Below are 18,579 nucleotides of genomic sequence, written 5' to 3'. Positions count from 1 at the left end.
CTGAGCAATGAGGCACCAACCAGGGTAAGACTGAACAGGAGCATACAGAACAAAAGGGCACATTGATAAGAAGAGATCATGAGAGCAAGAGAGGGAGAAATCGACCAGGAGAGGAGCGATGCAGGGTTCTCAAAGCACTGAGCAGGAGCACAGATGAGTTGTAGGAACTGGGAATGGAGTCTGCTTAATGGCTGGCCTGCGCTGCAGCCACCATTAAGTACATCCTGGCGGGAGAAAAGCGCAGGTTGCAGGACTGACAGAGGGGCACAAGAAGTGTGAGAGCTGGAAACAGGTGAGAAACATTAGGGTGAAGAGTGGTAAAGCAAGGGCACAGAATTCCGGACAAGCAGGGAAAAAGGCACATCAAGTAGAAACATGCACGGGCAAAGCCAGTAGGTCTTGCCTATGTGAGAGCTATTGGCTCCGCCAGTGTCCTTTATCCGTGTTGTACAGCAGCGTAGCTGCTACTCAGCAGGGCTACAAGGTGGTAGAGTGGTATAGAGAAGAGTGTAATGGCATAGATTGGAGTAAGTTAGAGTGTTGTCATAGAGAGGACTAGAGTGGCGTAGAGTGGATTGGAGTGGAGTACCACAGAGTAGTACAGTTGTGGGTGTAAGTAACTTAAGTATCAATAGAGATGGCAGGCAGTATGAAAGCAACATAAATAAGAAGCTGTATGCCTGTGTTAAAAGTAGAAAGGCATGTTGCACGTCCAAGAGTAACACCGAACTGCTTATAAAATAAAAATAGTATAGTGTGTTGCAAAAAATAAAGAGGAAGAACTGAGAGAAAAAAACAAAGACGGGGAAGTAAAAGAAAGTAAGAGAAGCCTATGGGATCTAAGAAGTGGAAAGTTTGCAAATGAGCCTCACTTCAAAAATAACTAATGATATGCTGTTGGTGGGATGTAAGCCCACTGAATTGTAAACAGTACGTCTTGCAGTGCACACGCTGTGTAGGCCAGACTTAAAAACAGAGCATAAAGTGCCATGAAATGGGTAAGAAATAATGCAGAAGCAGAACAACTAGACATAAAATGAAGCATGGAATGATTAAATAATAGAACAGAAATAGAGCAAAAAAATGGACAAAACAGAGCAGGACTGGGCAACAAGACACACAAAATAAAGAACAAGAAGCACAGCACAGGTACAAAAGTGCAAAAAATGGACTGATAAGTCACTAACAAAGGGTGAGACAAAGTAGGAGCTTACAGAACAAATGGGTACAGAGGGGGAGAGAGCAAGAGATCGACCAGGAGAGGAGCGAGACAGGGACCTCTGGGCTCGGGAGCAAGAGCACAGGTGAGGCCAGGAATGGAGCCTAGTTAATGTATGTAGTTAAGTATGTAGCATCTAAGCTTAGTTAACATTTTATTTTTTGGAATTATATTGTGTGAAAAGATATTTGGAATGAAATCCAAACTGCTCTCACTACACTCATCTTAAGGAAAATCTACTCAAGCCCAGCAAACTCTTGACAGAAGTGACCACATTGGTTCAGGGTGTTACACAGCCACTGGCCAGGCTTCAGACTTGGAGGTTGCCAAACACCACTTGCAGAAATAAGGAAGAATCTCCACTTTGCAATAGACAAAGGCCATCAGTCTGTATTGACATAGCATAGTCCTTGAACAAAACACTGAGGGGAATGTGTGTCACTGACACCAAAATACAGTCTCAAATTCTGGATCGACAACCACAGCCAACAAATTAGGACTTCATTTATTTTATTTTATTGTTTCAGCTACAAGCCTTACAATATTATAGAAAGCAGTACACACAGACAATAAGATTTAGTTACACATAAAATAATTAGTCATAATTTAAGTACCAAATACCAGCAATCAACACTGCCCAAATAAGTCCATTTATCATGAGAACCACGTACACCTATACAATTAAATAAATAAATAAATAAATTCCTGCCCCCTCCACCCCCCATGCATATCTAAAAAAAAAAAGGAGCAACCCCTTCAGGGCCAACCATTTACAAGGGTCCCCAATGGAAAAAAAATGCTTGTGCTCATAGCAATTAATATTAGCAGCAATATTTTTGCTGCCGCATGGCTTTAGAGATAAAAAGAGCCTCGTTTATGCAGGAGAGAGCTGTAATTCCATCTCACGGACGGCAGCTAGGGCCTTATAAGATCTTATGGGTCAGTCAGCCCTAATTTAGTTGGTAGCTCTCTCAGCCAGGGCTAGGCGGAGCATATATATGAGACTATTGAATTGTGTTCACTAATATTACCTGGCTTTGTACAGAGCGTTAGTGCAGTTTTAATACAATTTGCTCCACTAGACTTAAAAAGGGAGTGGAGCTGCCGGTGCCTTCCCACATCAAATTTCTTGCAAAACAGAGTGAAATGGGCCACATTTATTATTAAAATAGTAACTTGTGATCGAATTGGACCTAGGTTCCCGACGCACCCTCATCTTGTTAAATACACCAATACCGATCTTTTTACCTGGCTCACAGTGTCCCCATTAACTCTGCCCGGATCCACCCAGAGAGCCTTTAGCCGAAGGTTCCCTAAGGTCTCTTTGACATGAGCTCCCCAGGAGCACCCCCAGGTCCACCACTCGCAGTGACCTCTTCAAAGGTTTCTAAATACACTACCGCCCTGGGATTGCGGCCTAGCCTTACCCAGTACAATATTGGTCTTACGGCTGCTGATTCTGATATCAGCACCAGACTTAGTTCTGCAAAGAGAGCCTTCCAGTGGGGGGTTCCGGACCCTAGCCCCAGTAAGGTTCTCAGTTGTTCTCAGCTACCTGCAGCACACTAGTATTTACATATCCCCAAAGCTCTACTCTGTAGAGTGCTGCAGCCACTGCTTTTCGGGCATATATTTCCAAAATAATGCTGATATTTCTAGCTCCAGCCTTATGCTTGAACTTCAGTATTGCCCCAGCTGCTTATTTGAGAACTGTGGCTGCCTTCTGAATTTGGCAGTCCCAGTTTAAATTCTCTGAAAACCGTACACCTAAATAATCAAGGTGCTTGGTAACCTCAGTTGGTACATGATTAATCGCTAGTTTCCAATGATTTGTTTCCTCACAATATTTAACAGTGGGCGAGCAGCCTGTGGGCTGTATTTTCAGTGTGTGCCATAAGTACTACATTGTCCGCAAATAGTAATATTGGAACCCTCCTACCAGCTACAAGAGGGACATCTAGCTGTTCCACTAGGAGGTAGTGGACCACATTATTCAGAAAAAGGCTAAAGAGCAGGCGTACCAGGATGCAGCCTTGCCGGATGCCCTTTTGTACCTGGAAAAAATCTGACTTCAGCCCACAGTGTGTTTTGTTACAACCGTTTCTTAGTTGCCAGTAGGCACTTGTAATCTCTTCTTTGTTCTCTAAATTCCTCTTCACTGGCAGAGCTATTATGGCACCATTATAGGGCAAGCAAAACATCTCTTTTTGCCCTTGTACACTCCGTATCAAACCAGCTTTTTCATCCTGACTGTCCTTTTCTGCTGTTACCAGCTTACTTAGATATTACAGGTTTAGACCACATGGCCGTCAGCTCCCCTATCATCGCATCATAGGCAGCTAAAATCAAGGGGCTATCATTGGTCAAAGCTTCTATAGTAGGGTCTCCATGATTAGCTATTATAGATTCAAGTTGTGGTAATCCCTGCCGGTACTTCTGACCATCCCACTGTATTCTCCTTCTGCAATTGAACAATCTCCCTCTCATATAAACCCATGGTCCCGCCCTATTGTGTTTACTATCCCCAGAGCATTCATCCTCATATTGAGGGCAAGTGGGTTGTGATCCCTTTCCACTCTACTGACCACACCCATATCGAGGATGGATGACCATGCTTCCACATTCACAATACCACAATCGACGACGATGAGGATCTACCGATGTCGAAGGTTGCCTTAGCAGCACCATCCGACTTAGAATGCTTATTGGCAAAGCGGAGACCATTGTTCAACAGAAGATCAGTAAAGGCCTCCGCTTTTTTTTGTAGACTTAAAACGTCTCGTAGCTATCTCAGGGATTCCCATACTACGATCTTCCATCAAGATTTTGCTATTCTTGATGGTGTTGCAGGCTAATGTGTTAGTCTCCACAGATCAGCATCACATTCCTACCTCTTTAATACCCCCTGTTATTTTATGATCTACCATGCCTATTCTGATTTTTCTAATATATGCGGAGCTCTCTTTCCAGATTGCGTGGACCCCCAAGGACCACCCTTTGAATATACATTCAAAATGTCAACTAAACCCCCTTTATCTTTTCCTGTCCTAAGTCTCTGCTTGCTCTACTTTGCAATTTAACCTACACGAGTCCCATATTGAAATACCACCCGATGGGTGTCCCTTCCTAGACTGGGTGGCCAGTATATCCAACCCAAAGAACCCATTGGTGCATATTACTTCAGCAGCCCATGGTTCTTGGAAGCAGCAAATGTCATGTAGACTAGAAAATTGCAACCAATCATTGTCTTCCATTTTGCTAGTCAAGCCTGCTATATGCCAGGAGGGAATTTGCAAGCAGCCCCCCCCCCCCCCTTTGAGTTATTACAAGGGAGAGATATAGGGGGAGGTGTGTGCAAGGGGAGTAGCAGAATGAGGAGGGAGTTTCTTCACTGTTCAGTCAATTCTTACTCTAGGGGAAGCTCCAGAATCTCCAGACAGTACAGCCACTACTCATGATCAGTCCTCACAGTTGTTCCCTTTTTTCCTCCCGTCGTGACTGGGGATCCTGATTTGTCTACTGTTCTTATGAGTAGTGATGGCCAGTGTTTCTCGCACCCTGTGTGAAGGTTTTATACGACATCATATTATTTAATTTGTTTCTGCATTACTTGCACACTTCATTAAGATGCAGTGTCTGCATATCCATATATTCACAAATGATGCTTATTTGATGTAATGATGTAATTTGTACAATAATTTACTGAAATTGCCAACTTAGTTGCTATTTTAAGATCAATGCTAAGCCGACTGCATGCTTTATTTAGAATTTGATGTAATTTATCCTTAACCTGCTAGTGTACCATTGTTGTATTTATAGAATACAATAGAATTTTATAATCATGATTGTTTTACTTGCCAATGCCTAGAATATTTTTTTTCTTTTTTTTTTTCTCCCACGTTGCATTTTATATATATAATTACTATTACTATCACCTTTCCCTGAGGAACAAATCAGGCAGGCCAGGCATGCCAATGACCATGAATCCCTGACCAGCATATTCTACTGTATGGAGGAAAAGGTTCCATTTCAGTGATAGAAAACAAATCTCCTTCTATTATACAGCTGTGAAGTGGATGGGACTCCTTTTGACTTTGACCACCACCCTTGGATACTGCCTTGAACATGCATACATAAAATAGTGCATTAAGGAATAGTATATGACGTATGGTAACTTTGCAAGTGATTAACAGGGACACCAACATTTTATTTTGTACTCAACAAAGCACTTATAATTTTACAAACAAATCACTAGTTAATATTCAAAATGTTCTAGTTGTATCTGAAACGTTGTGAGACTTTATCATAATTCTTTATACTACCTAAATATGTTGTTGTGGCTATTCTAATTAAATTTTTCAATTAATAGCAAAACAGATACATTTTAACATCACCTTTGTGTATTTTATTACGTTATGATTAGGTCAAATGCATATTATATTGTAATAGTAACATTAAGAAAAATAATTACAGTCACACCATAGAAATAACAAAATTGGACATATTAAAAATAATATGCACCTTTATTTGCCCACTTAAGAAAAGGAGTAAGACCATTTTCTTAAAACAAAAATGTGCTTTTATTTAACATTGCATATATCTCACCACCTGAAAATTGCCTCAGTCATCACCCTCACTCTCTACACACCAATCTCCTCTCCGTTACATCCACTAACCTGTCTGCAGCTCCATCTGTCACTTCCACCAAACCTGTGCAGCACAATTCGTCTGTATTTTAGAACTCCATTTTTAGGTCGAGCCTAGACAGCGCATGTGCGCTGTCTGCAAGACCTGTTGTGATAAATAAAGGACTTTGCTCCTGTGTGCCGCTTACCATAGGTTAAAGACAGTGATGCTCTTGTTTTGCTGCCTTCTAACTGGTTTGACAGCCTATATGACACTGCATGTTCTTGGCTGTGGCACAACAAAGAAGATATCCAGAAGGAAAAAATGTAGACACAACTATCCTAGCGAAAAACTCAGTTTCTCACTGGAACTTAATTTCTTTTAATATAGTATATTGTGGCTTTATATAGCACTTTATATAGCATGAAATCGATCCAGGTATTGAATCCTCAACAGTGGCTCTCCCTGCACAGCGGGATAGCCAATACTACAATATTCACTGCACTCGTGGAAACTCACCCCATACTTTGCAGGCATTCCTTTTACAACACATGTTTTGCACATAACTCAGCTTATGGTGGTCCTAGGACAATGGGACCACCACCAAAACATTCTGAAAGATATGCTCTTTCTATCTTCTGGGTCACACTATATTAGAGGGGCCCAAAAATCATAACCTCTTCCACTATTCAATCCATATTTAAACTTATGGCTACAACTTTTGTTTTTCCAGCTTAGAGGAGTGTGTGTGTGTGTGTTGTAAGGGCCTTGTTTGTAGTCATTTTGTGACAGCCCTGCTTGGCCTGCAAATGTGTAATGCACTATGTTTTCTAGGGGGTGAAGGACGATAACTTCCCCAAGGCACCTCTAACTCAGACAACCAGTAGTACAGCACCTTCTAAGGTTGACTCTATCTAGAGGGACATCTAGCCACATCCAGCGGTACTGCACCTTCTGCTGTTGACTCTATAGGGACATCTGGCAACGACCAGCTGTACTGCACTTTCTGCTGTTGATTCTACAGGACCATCTAGCCACGACCAGTGGTACTGCACCTTCTGCTGTTGACTCTACATCTAGCCACAACAAGTGGTACTACACCTTGTGCTGTTGACTCTATTGAGACATGTAGCCATGACCAAGTGATACTGCACCTTCTGCTGTTGACTGTACAGGGACATCTAGTAACAACCCGTGGCACTGCACCCTTGTGCCTCTGACTCCACAGTTAAATAATATTTAAAAGTCCTGCTAGGCCTGGAAATGTGTAATACACTATGCTCTCAAGGGGCTGAATATATAGTTACCCTACACTAGACTTTGTAATTCTTTTTTATGTGATTATGCCCTCTAGGAGCTGAATATGTGGTTACATGAACATGTCTTCCAAATGCTGTTTTTACTGTGGTGCTCTGTAGGGGCTGTTCAGACCATTACAGTCTAATGCCAAGTGTATGAAGGAATGCACAAACGCAGTTTATTTCTGATAAAGGTTTAATGTGCTGCATCGTAAAATATTGTAAGGCCCCAAAGGCGAGATTGTCATCATTTACATTGTCAACAGCTCCAACTCTTGATAATACAAGACCTATTGCATTTGAAATGCTTGTTTATATAATGCTCTGATTGTTGTGTAACAAGATTTGTGGTCAATAAATTCCACATAGGTGCAGTCAGAGGCTTAGGGTACTCTCCAGACACTACATATATACACTAGGGACATAAAAGTTGTAGAAATTGATGGACAGCAGCCACCATCACACAGGCATAAAATAATATACTAAGCCATTTTAAATCAATTACATTATGGTTTTTAACCATCTAGGGCTCTCTGTGCTCATAAACCCCCCAAGTATTGTCCTAGCTAAACAAACAATGGAATTGCAATGTCATCCTCCTTTTTATTAGGGTATACTAAGTCATGGCATTGCCTTCCACCCTCTGTTTAATTAGAAGGTCTACAGAAATGTCAAACACCTTTCCCAGCACGCCCCAATGGGAGGCAAGCATCAAATTCTACAGTAATTTACTTCAAAGTGGGTTATTGTGTGTCATATAGTACAAGGTGGAGCGGGCACATTTCCTATATGTCGTTGCTCATTTCAGTTGGTTACATTTTTATACCGCAGAACATGTTATTCGCACAGATATTGAAATAATATGCAATCATTTTTCCAGTTAAAAGGATTTCAGTGAAATGTTGGAAAGCTTCATGCTCCAATGATACGAATTTAGGGAGGTAAAATAACATTGAAGAGTGGGTGTTGTTTCTTTTGTATTGCACATACCGATGTTGGGAGACAAATATATATTTTCATGCCACAGTGGCATATTTGATGTCAGACTTATTTAAAACAGAACAGGCGTTTATTGTTGTTAGACAATTATAGCTGGAATTAAGAAAAAATACATTAATTAAAATGAACAGAAGCAAGGAATGTGATGACTAATGACAAAATCTTTATTTCCCATCTTTTAGGAGGATAGCAAACAGGCTCAGTTTCTTGCCTTGGCAGTGGTGTACTTTATCTCTGTCCTAATGGTGTCAAAATACAGAGACATCTTGGAACCCCAGAATGAGAGGAGACGACCTCAGAGCAGCCAGTCAATTAGGGCCACAGAAAATGGAAGCAGTGATACAGCATCTGCAGGTTGAGTGCTTACAATTTCCCTCCGTTGTTGTACACACAGTGCAGTAATAGTACATTGAATGAATTGAATGATCTATTACTATGGGGTATCTGTAATTGTCTGCAGAAATTTCTTATAACAATTTGACATGCAAAGAGCATATACTTTACAGTAATGGAAAAGCAAACATTTTAACATCTGTGAGGGGGAAAAAAGCTAATATTACGTTGATTTCTGTTTGTAATTGCTATAATAACTTAAGCTTATTTTATTCAGCTTAGTAATATGGCACACTTGGTAGGACAACCATAATTGCTTTTGTGGCCCCTGATACGCTTTATGAAAATTCTTTGACTCTAATAATTATATTTCTTCAGCATCTAATGGAATATTAAGTGCTCTCCATTTTTCATTGCCTTGCGCTTCAATGCAGTACTTTTTATTTCTTGTGCTGAAAATTAATATAGTTTCATAGGTTATGAGTCGTGCGACTAAAAGTATGTTAGTGTTATTCAGGGTTAAAGGTAAGAATCTGAATAAACAGTATGAAATTTCTTCATGTGTTTTTTTTATGTATGTTTTCTTTGTAGCAAGTGGATAAAACATACTCTGTTCTGATTCTTTCTCATTTCACCTGTTTTGGAATTGCCTGTCTCACAGGTGGGACAGGAGATGGCTTTTCAAAAAGAATGTTGTCTCTTGGTCTCATGAGCTGAGGAGAGACGTCTCAACATCTTGCTCTCTGCAGTAATAGCTTCCTAGCCTGATATCTCCATCTTATCAGATTCCCTCCATAGTGTTGTCGAGTTCACCTGCGTTTTTCGGGTCACACGTGGTAGATTCCCCATGCCCCAAAAGGTAAATACAACATTTTTGGTGAATAAAAGAACTGCTTGGTGTCTCTCACTTTGCCCCGACTGAGTTTGGCTAAAGTAAGAAGGGATGCTAGGAGTCAGACAAGCTGTCAGAGAACCTCTCATCCACAGGGAGTATGCATAAAGCCCTACCTTTATTTCCAAAATTTGTTCGGGCATATAATGATTGCTACTTTACTACATGGGTGTAGGATGGTGCCCCTTTTGGCATGGTTACCCCCCACGTCTTGCCTGATAGTGATGGTGACTTCACTGAGTGTGTGCTGGGATCCTGCTAACCAGGCCCCAGCACTAGTAGTCTTTCTCTAAAACTGTACCATTGTTTCCACAATTGGCACACCCAGGCACACAGATAAGACCCTTGTAAAAGGTAGCATTGGTACTAGGGCCCTGTGGCCAGGGAAGGTCCCTATGGGCTGCAGAATGTGTTGTGCCACCCTAAGGGACCCCTCATCAAACACATTTGCACTGCTGGTAGGGAGAAAAAGTTAGTCGACGTGGTATCCCTCTCATGTTTCCGTGCCCACCAATCACTGCCTGCATCGTAGTCGCCCTGATGACATCGGGGGTAGTACATAGACGCCACCTCAGTGCAGTGACGTCAGATCTTTTCTTTGTACGGCACACGCTGAACCGGAGAGAGTTTTTGTGATTTTTGATGAGTCGAGGGATGTCCCCGAAAACCGGTTTCAAACCATGCGAGGACTGTCACCGCATGATGTCTGTGACTGCTCCGCATCGGGTCTGTATGTGGTGCCTGGAGAGCAACCCGAAGTCGTGCTCCGAGTGCTGGACCATGCACGCAAAGGCCTTGAGTGAGTGGTTCTTCAAGCTTATGGCTGCCCATCTCTTGACTCCGCATAGGTACCGATCTCGCTTGAGGGGAAGGTCTTGAGACTGGTTGCAGTGCCACCACCACTTGTCTTCGGGTCTAGGTAAGAAGAAATCGTCAAAGAAACCGTGTCATCCTTCAACCTCACCCCATTGCTTGGCTGATGTGACATGGGGGAGCGTTGACGCTTGAGGACTTAGTCTTCGGAGCCTGCTTTTGGGTCCGTTCTGCACCTCCCTGAGTTTCTGGGAGCCGGGGCGACCCCTGCCCAATTGAAAGAATTTTATGAAGCCATGCGCCTCATTTTTGAGCAGCCCGACCCTGCTACATCGCCTTTGGGCCTAAGGGGATCAGTTGGGGGGCCTTGGGCATCCGCACTGGCAGCTCTGGCCATGGAAGTCCCCTCCGGATCCGCTATCAGATCCGCACCGACACCAGTCATACCCTCGAGACCTTCGCCGGTTCGGTTGTCGACGATCCTGATGTCGGTGGTGACCACCATCAATGTTGACCTGATCCTGATCCCTGACGACTCGGAGTAGGACCGACGTTGGCCTACACTGCCTCTTTTTTCGTTGGGGCCTATTCACCCCAGATCAGATTTGGACCCTTTTTCTTATGGGTACGAATTCAGGGAATGATTGGACAGATCCCTGGACTCTTATGAATACCAGGAAGACCCTAATTTGGACTGGGCACAGGAGTTGGGTGACGCCAGTGGCCTGGACACTTCTCCAGACGCTGGCATGCTGTCTCTTCCAACCCTGGCTACAGTGGAGGGAGCAACTTATTTCATGGTGGTCAGTAGGGCAGCTGAGGTCCTCGCCCTTGAGCTGCTTACTGCTCAGGTCATGTCTAATCTCCTGACGGAGGTGCTTCAACCAGGGGCTTCCACATCTGAGCCTCTTCTTCCATTCAATGAAGCCCTCACCGATCTCCTTTTGGATACTTGGTCCAGACCCAACACAGGGGCTCCTGTGAACAGGACAATCGCACACTGCCATCGACCTGCCCCGAATGACCCTAAATTCCTGTCCCAACAACCCACGTCTGAGAGCCTTGTTATCCAGGTATCCTCATCCTCAGGCGCATTCACTTCCGCACCTCCGGATAGGAAATCACAAAGGCTGGAACAATTTGGAAAGAAGATGTTTTCTTCCTCCAGTCTTGCGCTGTGGTCAGTGAACACTATATGCCTTTTGGGCCATTATACTCACTCTCTGTGGGATACTGTCGCCTAAGTTCTGCCGCAGATACCGGAGGAGGCCCGTGCTATCGTCTTCCAAGCGATCACCGATGGGAGGGACGCATCAAAGTTCAATATCCGATGTGGGCTGGACACGACTGACTCTGGGTAGAACGGTTGCCATGATGGTGGCCTTGAGGCGCCATCCCTATTTACTTACATCTGATTTCCCTGAGGATCTCCATAAGACTCTTATGGACATGCCCCTTAATAGTTCCCGTCTCTTCGGAGACAATCGGACTCAGCATTGGAGAGGTTCAAGGACTCCTGGGCTACGGCTCGGTCCATCGGCCTTTCCACTCGTCTCAAACAGTCCACCTTTCGTGGCCACAGAAGGGGCTACCTGTCTCATCCCTATCCCAGCCACAGTGCCACCCATGCTGTTTAACCGATGCATGGCCAGGGACGCGGAATCCCACATGATTGTGGGACAGGGAACCAGAGGTCTGCCCAGTCCACCCCTGTGCTTGCTGCAGCCTCCAAATCCTCCTAGTCCTTCCCCTCACTCTGGTCCAGTTGGCAGCAGGATTCGCTATCACCTGCCCCACTGGGAATCTCTCACTATGGACAGGTGGGTTTTGCTACCCTCCCCCCTCGAATCTGCCCCAACAGCCATGCCTCCATCATTCAGCCATATACCGGAGGATCATTTGGCACGTCTCTGCCAGGAAGTCGCAGATCTCTTGGCCAAGGGAGCCATAGAGAAGGTTCCTGTGCCAGAAGTAGGTCGTGGTTGTTATTCCAGCTACTTTCTGATGCCCAAAAAAGACAAGGACTTGTATCCTATCCTAGACCTTTGGGGCCTCAATTTCTTCCTCAAGAAGGAGAAATTCAAAATGCTCACCTTCGTTCAGGTCCTGTCTGCCTTGGACCCAGAAGACTGGATGGTAGCGTTGGACTTGCAGGATGCTTATTTCCATATTCCGATCCCACCTGCCCACAGACATTATCTACGATTTGTGGTAGGTCACAAGCACTTTATATTTACCGTGCTCCCTTAAGGCCTTACCAGCGCCCCTCGGGTGTTGACAAAATTGATGGCGGTGGTTGCAGCTCATCTACGGAGGTTGGGGGTTTCAGTCTTCCCCTACCTCGACGACTGGCTGTCAAAGGCAGGCTCACCCCAGAAAGTCATCTCCCACCTTTAGACTACGGCAAACCTCCTGCACACGCTGGGGTTCACTATAAACGTGTCGAAGTCACACCTGACTCCCTCTCAGACGCTCCCTTTTATCAGAGCTGTTCTGGATACAGTGCAGTTTCAGGCCTATCCTCCTGAAAAACGAGTCCAGGATATTCAGGCTATGATTCTGATCTTTCAGCCTCTATTTTGGGTTTTGGTGAGACTGACTCTGAGGCTGTTGGACCTCATGGCCTCCTGCATCCTGCTAGTGATACATGCCAGATGGCATATGCAGGCTGTGCAGTCGGACTTGAAGTTCCAGTGGGCGCAGCATCAGGGAAATCTGTCCGACATGGTCCAGATCTCGGAGGTGACTGCGAAAGACCTGCAGTGGTGGCTTTTGAATCAGCATTGGGTCAACAGCAGATCCCTTACCCTTCCCTAACCAGATCTACTCATAGTGACAGACACGTCACTTCTGGGATGGGGTGGACACATGGGAGAGGCGGAGATCAGAGGCCTCTGGTCTCCGGCGGAGTCTGGGCTCCATATCCTTCTTCTGGAGCTTTGGGTGATCAGGCTTGCATTGAAAGCATTTCTTCCCCCTTTCAAATGGAAAGTGCAGGTGTTCACGGACAACACTACTGCCATGTGGTACTGCAACAAACAGGGCAGAGTAGGGTCCTTGACCCTTTGTCAGGAGGTGCTATGCCTCTGGACATGGCTGGCACATCAGGACATCACCCTGGTGGTTAAACACCTAGCAGTCTCTCTGAACGCCAGAGCAGACAAACTCAGCTGTTGATGTATAGCCGATCGCAAATGCCGTCTCCATCCGGAGGTGGTGCAAGGTCTCTTTCAACAGTGGGGAGAGCCTTGGTTAGATCTGTTTGCCTCCGCAGAGAACGTGCAATGTCAGCTGTTTTGCGCGTTGGAGTTTCCAAGGCGGCACTCGCTCGGAGACGCTTTTCATCTTGAGTCGAACTCCGGCCTCCTTTCCTCCTATGACTGGGCCCACGCAATCTTGGTGGCTCCAGACTGGGCATGGAGAGTATGGTAGCCAGAGCTATTGAGCATGGCCACCGATCCTCCACTAAGACTGCCCCTTCAGTGGGATCTTCTGTTGCAGCAGCAGGGGACAGTTCTGAACCTGAACCTGTCCAGTCTCCGCCTTCATGCTTGGAGATTGAGCGGCGGCAGTTGACGGCTTTTGACCTTCCACCCGAAGTCTGTGATGTAATTTTGGCAGCCAGACATCCCTCCACCAAAACGGTATACGTCTGTCGTTAGCATAAATTTGTGGCATGGTGTACCAACAAATCTGTTGATCCCCTCTCTGCTCCTCTTCAGTAGTTTTTTTGTTCATTCTTTCTTTGGCCCAGCAGGCCTCTGCTTTGGGCACACTTATGGGCTATTTATGGGCTATCTAAGCCCTTCTTAGGTTGCCTGATCAACCATCACTCTTTAAGTCTCCTATTGTTAGTAGATCCCTTAAGGGCCTAACCCATTTGTTTCCTCCCACTCCGTTTATCATACCTCAGTGAGACTCCAATCTTGTCCTTACTTAAAGTGTACTTCCTTTGAGCCGATGCACAATTGTGCCTTATGGCGCCTTACTTTCAAAACTTTTTTTCATGTTGCCATCTCTTCTGCTTGCAGAGTGAGTGGGCTTCAGGCTCTATCTTCTATGCCCCCATTTTTGTCTATGCACCCTGACAAAGTGGTGTTACGCACTAAGGCTTTCTTCCTTCCCAAAGTCGTTACACCTTTTCATGTAAGCCAGTCCATTACTTTGCCTACTTTTTCGCACCTCCACATCCTTCTCATGAAGAGAAGAGACCCCACCGCCTGGATCCAAAAAGAGCATTGGCGTTCTATCTCAATCGTACTAAAGATTTCCGGGTGGACAATCAACTCTTTGTTGTATATGTAGGTGCGAAGAAAGGGAAGGCGGAGCAACAACGTACCATCTCACAATGGGTACTTCATTGCATCAAAATGTGCTATGCTATGGCCAAGACGCAACCCCCTGAGGGCTTGCGCGCTAATTCTACCAGAGCAACTGCTGCTTCCACAGCGCTAGCACGCGGAGTCGCTGTCCTGGATATCTGCCAGGCAGCAACGTGAGCATCCCTGCACACGTTTACTAAAAATTACTGCTTGAACAGTCAGGTCCGTAGGGACGGCTACTTTTGTCATTCGGTCCTGCAGGTATTTCCAGTATGATTTTGGTTCACAGCCCATCTCCGAGGATGCCATTGCTTGAGTATCTATTATAAGATACGGAATCTGCAACTAAAAGTCTCTATCAGATGTACAAGTTACTTACCTTTGGTAACAATATGTCTGGTAAAGACATATTCTAGTTGCAGATTCCTTACCGACCCATCTCTCCTCCCCGCTTGTAAACTGATTCTAGGGGCAGGGCTTTCCCATTCAGGGCCTTAGCTCTGGTGCACCAATTTCAGTGTTCTTCGTGGCTCTGCACTTTGGCATGGAAAGCCGTGAAAAGAAACTGACGTCACTGTGCTGAGGCAGTGTCTGTGTACTTCTCCCAACATCATCACGGCGACTACACCACCAGCAGAGTCGACCGACGCCACCGACGGACATGCAAGGGTATTTGCTCGAAGAAGAAATCTCAGGATCCAGTCTGATACCTGGAGGGAAATTCTAATGTAAGGAATCTGCAACTAGAATGTCTCTACCAGATATATCGTTACTGAAGGTACGTAACTTGTACTTTAGCTATAGCTACAAAAAAGTCCCATTAACTTGCTGTCTAGAGCTTTCATTTGCATCATGCATGCACTGCTTTTAAATGCAAAATCGATAATATATTAGCTTGGATTAAATGCAATTAGGCGTGTATTCTAAGTAACACAGAAAATACACACACAAGCCATGCTAGATACCAAAGTGTAGTACTGGTAGAATAAAGAAAACAGATCCTGCTATGTAGGAAGTTGACTCTGTATTTACTATCTCAAAGTGAGAGATAGTGTGCACAGAGTCCAAGGGTTCCCCTTAGAGGTCGATAGTGGCAAAATTAGATAATACTAATGCTCTATTTTGTGGTAGTGTGGTCGAGCAGTAGGCTTATCAGAGGGTATTGTTAAGGATTTGTTGTACACACACAGGCAATAAATGAGGAACACACACTCAAAGACTTACTCCAGGCCAATAGGTTGTATATAGAAAAATATATTTTCTTAATTTATTTTAGAACCACAAGATTCAAGATTTGAGGTACTATGCAGTGCTTGGTCCAGGCGTTGGGTTCCTTTGTTACCAGGCAGTCGCGGTCAGGGGGAGCCTCTGGATCCTCTTTGCAGGCGTCGCTATGGGGGTGAAGGGGAGGGTCGACTCAGGGTGTGCACCTGGGAGTCCTCTCTGCGGTGTTGGTTGTCCTGAACTCGAGCTGGGGTCGTTTGGTGCAGAGTGTGAAGACTCACACTTCTGGCGGGAAGTGAGAGTCTCTTTAAAGTTGTTTCAAAGTTGCAAGTTTGTTGCAGTTTCTGAACAGTGCCGCTGTTCTCGGGAGGTTCTTGGTCCTTTGGGTGCAGGGCAGTCCTCTGAGTCCTCAGAGGTCGCTGGTCCTGCTGGATGCGTTGCTGTGCAGGTTCTTTGAGTCTGGAGACAGGCCGGTGGGGTTGGGGCCAAGTCAGTTATCGTCTCCATCGTCTCTACGGGGCTTTCAGGTCAGCAGTCCTTCTTGTTGTGGGTTGCAGGAATCTGATTTCCTGGGTTCAGGGTCGCCCTTAAATACTAAATTTAGGGATATGTTTAGGTCTGGGGGGCAGTAGCCAATGGCTACTGTCCTTGATGGTGGCTACACTCTCCTTGTACCTCCTCCCTGAGGGGATGGGGCAGATCCCTATTCCTATTGGGGGAATTATCCAAAACCAAGATGGAGGATTTCTTAAGTCAGGGGTCACCTCACCTCAGGGCACCTTAGGGGCTGTCCTGACTGGTTGGTGACTCCTTGTTTTTCTCATTATCTCCTCTGGACTTGCCGCCAAAAGTGGGGGCCGTGTCCAGGGGGCGGGCATCTCCACTAGCTGGAGTGCCCTGGGGCATTGTAACGCGAAGCCTGAGCCTTTGAGGCTCAGTGCTAGGTGTTACAGTTACTGCAGGAGGGAGGTGTGAAGCACGTCCACCCAGTGCAGGCTTTGTTTCTGGACCTAGAGAGCGCAAAGACTCTCTCCCCAGGGGGTCAGAAACTCATCTCAGCGGCAGGATGGCACAGACCAGTCAGTCCTGCTCTGAAGGATTGGGGTAAAATAGAGGGTGCATCTCTAAGATGCCCTCTGTGTGCATTTTGTAATAAATCTAGCACTGGAATCAGTGTGGGTTTATTATTCTGAGAAATTTGATACCAAACTTCCCAGTGTTCAGTGTAGCCATTATGGAACTGTGGAGTTCGTTTTGACAAACTCCCAGACCATATACTTAATATGGCCACACTGTACTTACAGTGTCTAAGAATAGACTTAGACACTGTAGGGGCATATTGCTCATGCAGCTATGCCCTCACCTGTAGTATAGTGCACCCTGCCTTAGGGCTTTAAGGCCTGCTAGAGTGGTGACTTAGCTATGACACAGGCAGTATTTTCTGGGCATGGCATCCTGAGGGGGATGCCATATTGACTTTGCCTTTTCTCCCCACCAACACACTCAATCTGCAATGGCAGTGTGCATGTGTTAGGTGAGGGGGTCCCTTGTGTTGGCACAACACATGCTGCAGCCCTTAGGGACCTTCCCTGGTCACAGGGCCCTTGGTACCACGGGTACCTTTTACAAGGGACTTATCTGTGTGCCAGGGATGTGCCAATTGTGGAACAATGGTACCTTTATAGTGAAAGAACACTGGTGCTGGGGCCTGGTTAGCAGGGTCTCATCACACTTCTCAGTCAAGTCCGCATCAATATCAGGCAAAAGGTGGGGGGGGTAACTGCAACAGGGAGCCATTTTCCTTCACTGCTGTTCAGGATTCAGGCCATACAGAACCAGATAGACTGGCTTAATAAACAATGGATTAGTTCTTATCACCATCGAGGAATTATTCTGACAATGCAGGAGGAATTGCATCAAGACTTGCCTTATAGCCTGTGAAACAAAAAAAGGTGATGCATATTACTGTAACTCGACCTTTTTCCTGATGTTAGTCTTGCCAGGATTTCCAGGAGGGCTAACGTGCAAATATTCACAAATTACTTAATTTCCCTCCAGTCAAAAGGTCCTGTACAATTGAGGATAGGTGAGAGGGTCTTCTGTTTGTTCAAGATGTGGAATCTTTGATTCTGATTCCTTCAAGACATGAATTGCATCTGTGGTCTGAATTGTGACTGCGTCCTTTTGGTACTGGTGACCATTCTAAATATTAGGCTTAGAGTTTCCTTCTCCAGCTTAAGGAGAGACTCATTTACCCTTAAGATGTAGTGATGTTATCACTTACCAAATCCATTGCCCCTTATCCTCCTCAGCGGTGTTACAAGCTCATGAGCTGCTGACATATTTTTGTGACTGCAGTCACTGAATTATGAGTGCATTCATGTATTATAATTTGGTATCTAGACAAGGAACTAATCTGATCTGCGCTGGTATGTAGTGCTGTTATTTCTGTAAAACTCAAACACATTATTAAAAGAAGAAAGAAAACTAATGCCTCAGACTTAAAATGTTACTAGTGGTCACATACACTCCACCACTTTCCCATTAGAGACCCTGTTATTTCTGCTTTTCGGCTGGATGCACAACATGGCTTCTCCTGACACTTCACATTTTTATGTACTAGTTTTGCTATCATCGCTTCCTACAAGGACCGTTTTTCCTTCGGTTCCCCCATTTCTGATTGGCTTTTTTGTAAAATAAAAAATAAAAACACTTAGACATGCCTGTCTCGCCCTTGTATGATGAAGGAGACTGGCTTTAATTTACGTTAATTTATGGATATTTTTAATTGCAGAGTCCTCACTTTCTGAATATTTCCCAGATGTCAGACTAGATCTGGAAACATTAAAGTGG

The 18,579-nt window shown here is 45.0% G+C and overlaps 1 protein-coding gene across 3 annotated transcripts in view; it reads left to right on the top strand.

Annotated features, from left to right (window-relative positions):
* The window catches only part of LRBA (LPS responsive beige-like anchor protein), a 1,864,610-nt gene that overhangs the window by 425,390 nt on the left and 1,420,641 nt on the right, over nucleotides 1-18,579 (top strand). For all 3 annotated transcript variants that reach the window (XM_069242641.1, XM_069242642.1, XM_069242640.1), the window contains exon 29: nucleotides 8,325-8,496. In XM_069242641.1, the coding sequence (XP_069098742.1) occupies nucleotides 8,325-8,496 (172 nt within the window). The remainder of the gene's footprint in view (nucleotides 1-8,324; nucleotides 8,497-18,579) is intronic.

The sequence above is a fragment of the Pleurodeles waltl genome, chromosome 1_2 (assembly GCF_031143425.1).
Source record: "Pleurodeles waltl isolate 20211129_DDA chromosome 1_2, aPleWal1.hap1.20221129, whole genome shotgun sequence".
Taxonomy (NCBI): Eukaryota; Metazoa; Chordata; class Amphibia; order Caudata; family Salamandridae; genus Pleurodeles; species Pleurodeles waltl.
The sequence above is the reverse complement of the archived record's forward strand: the minus strand, read 5'-3'. Positions and strand labels throughout refer to the sequence as shown.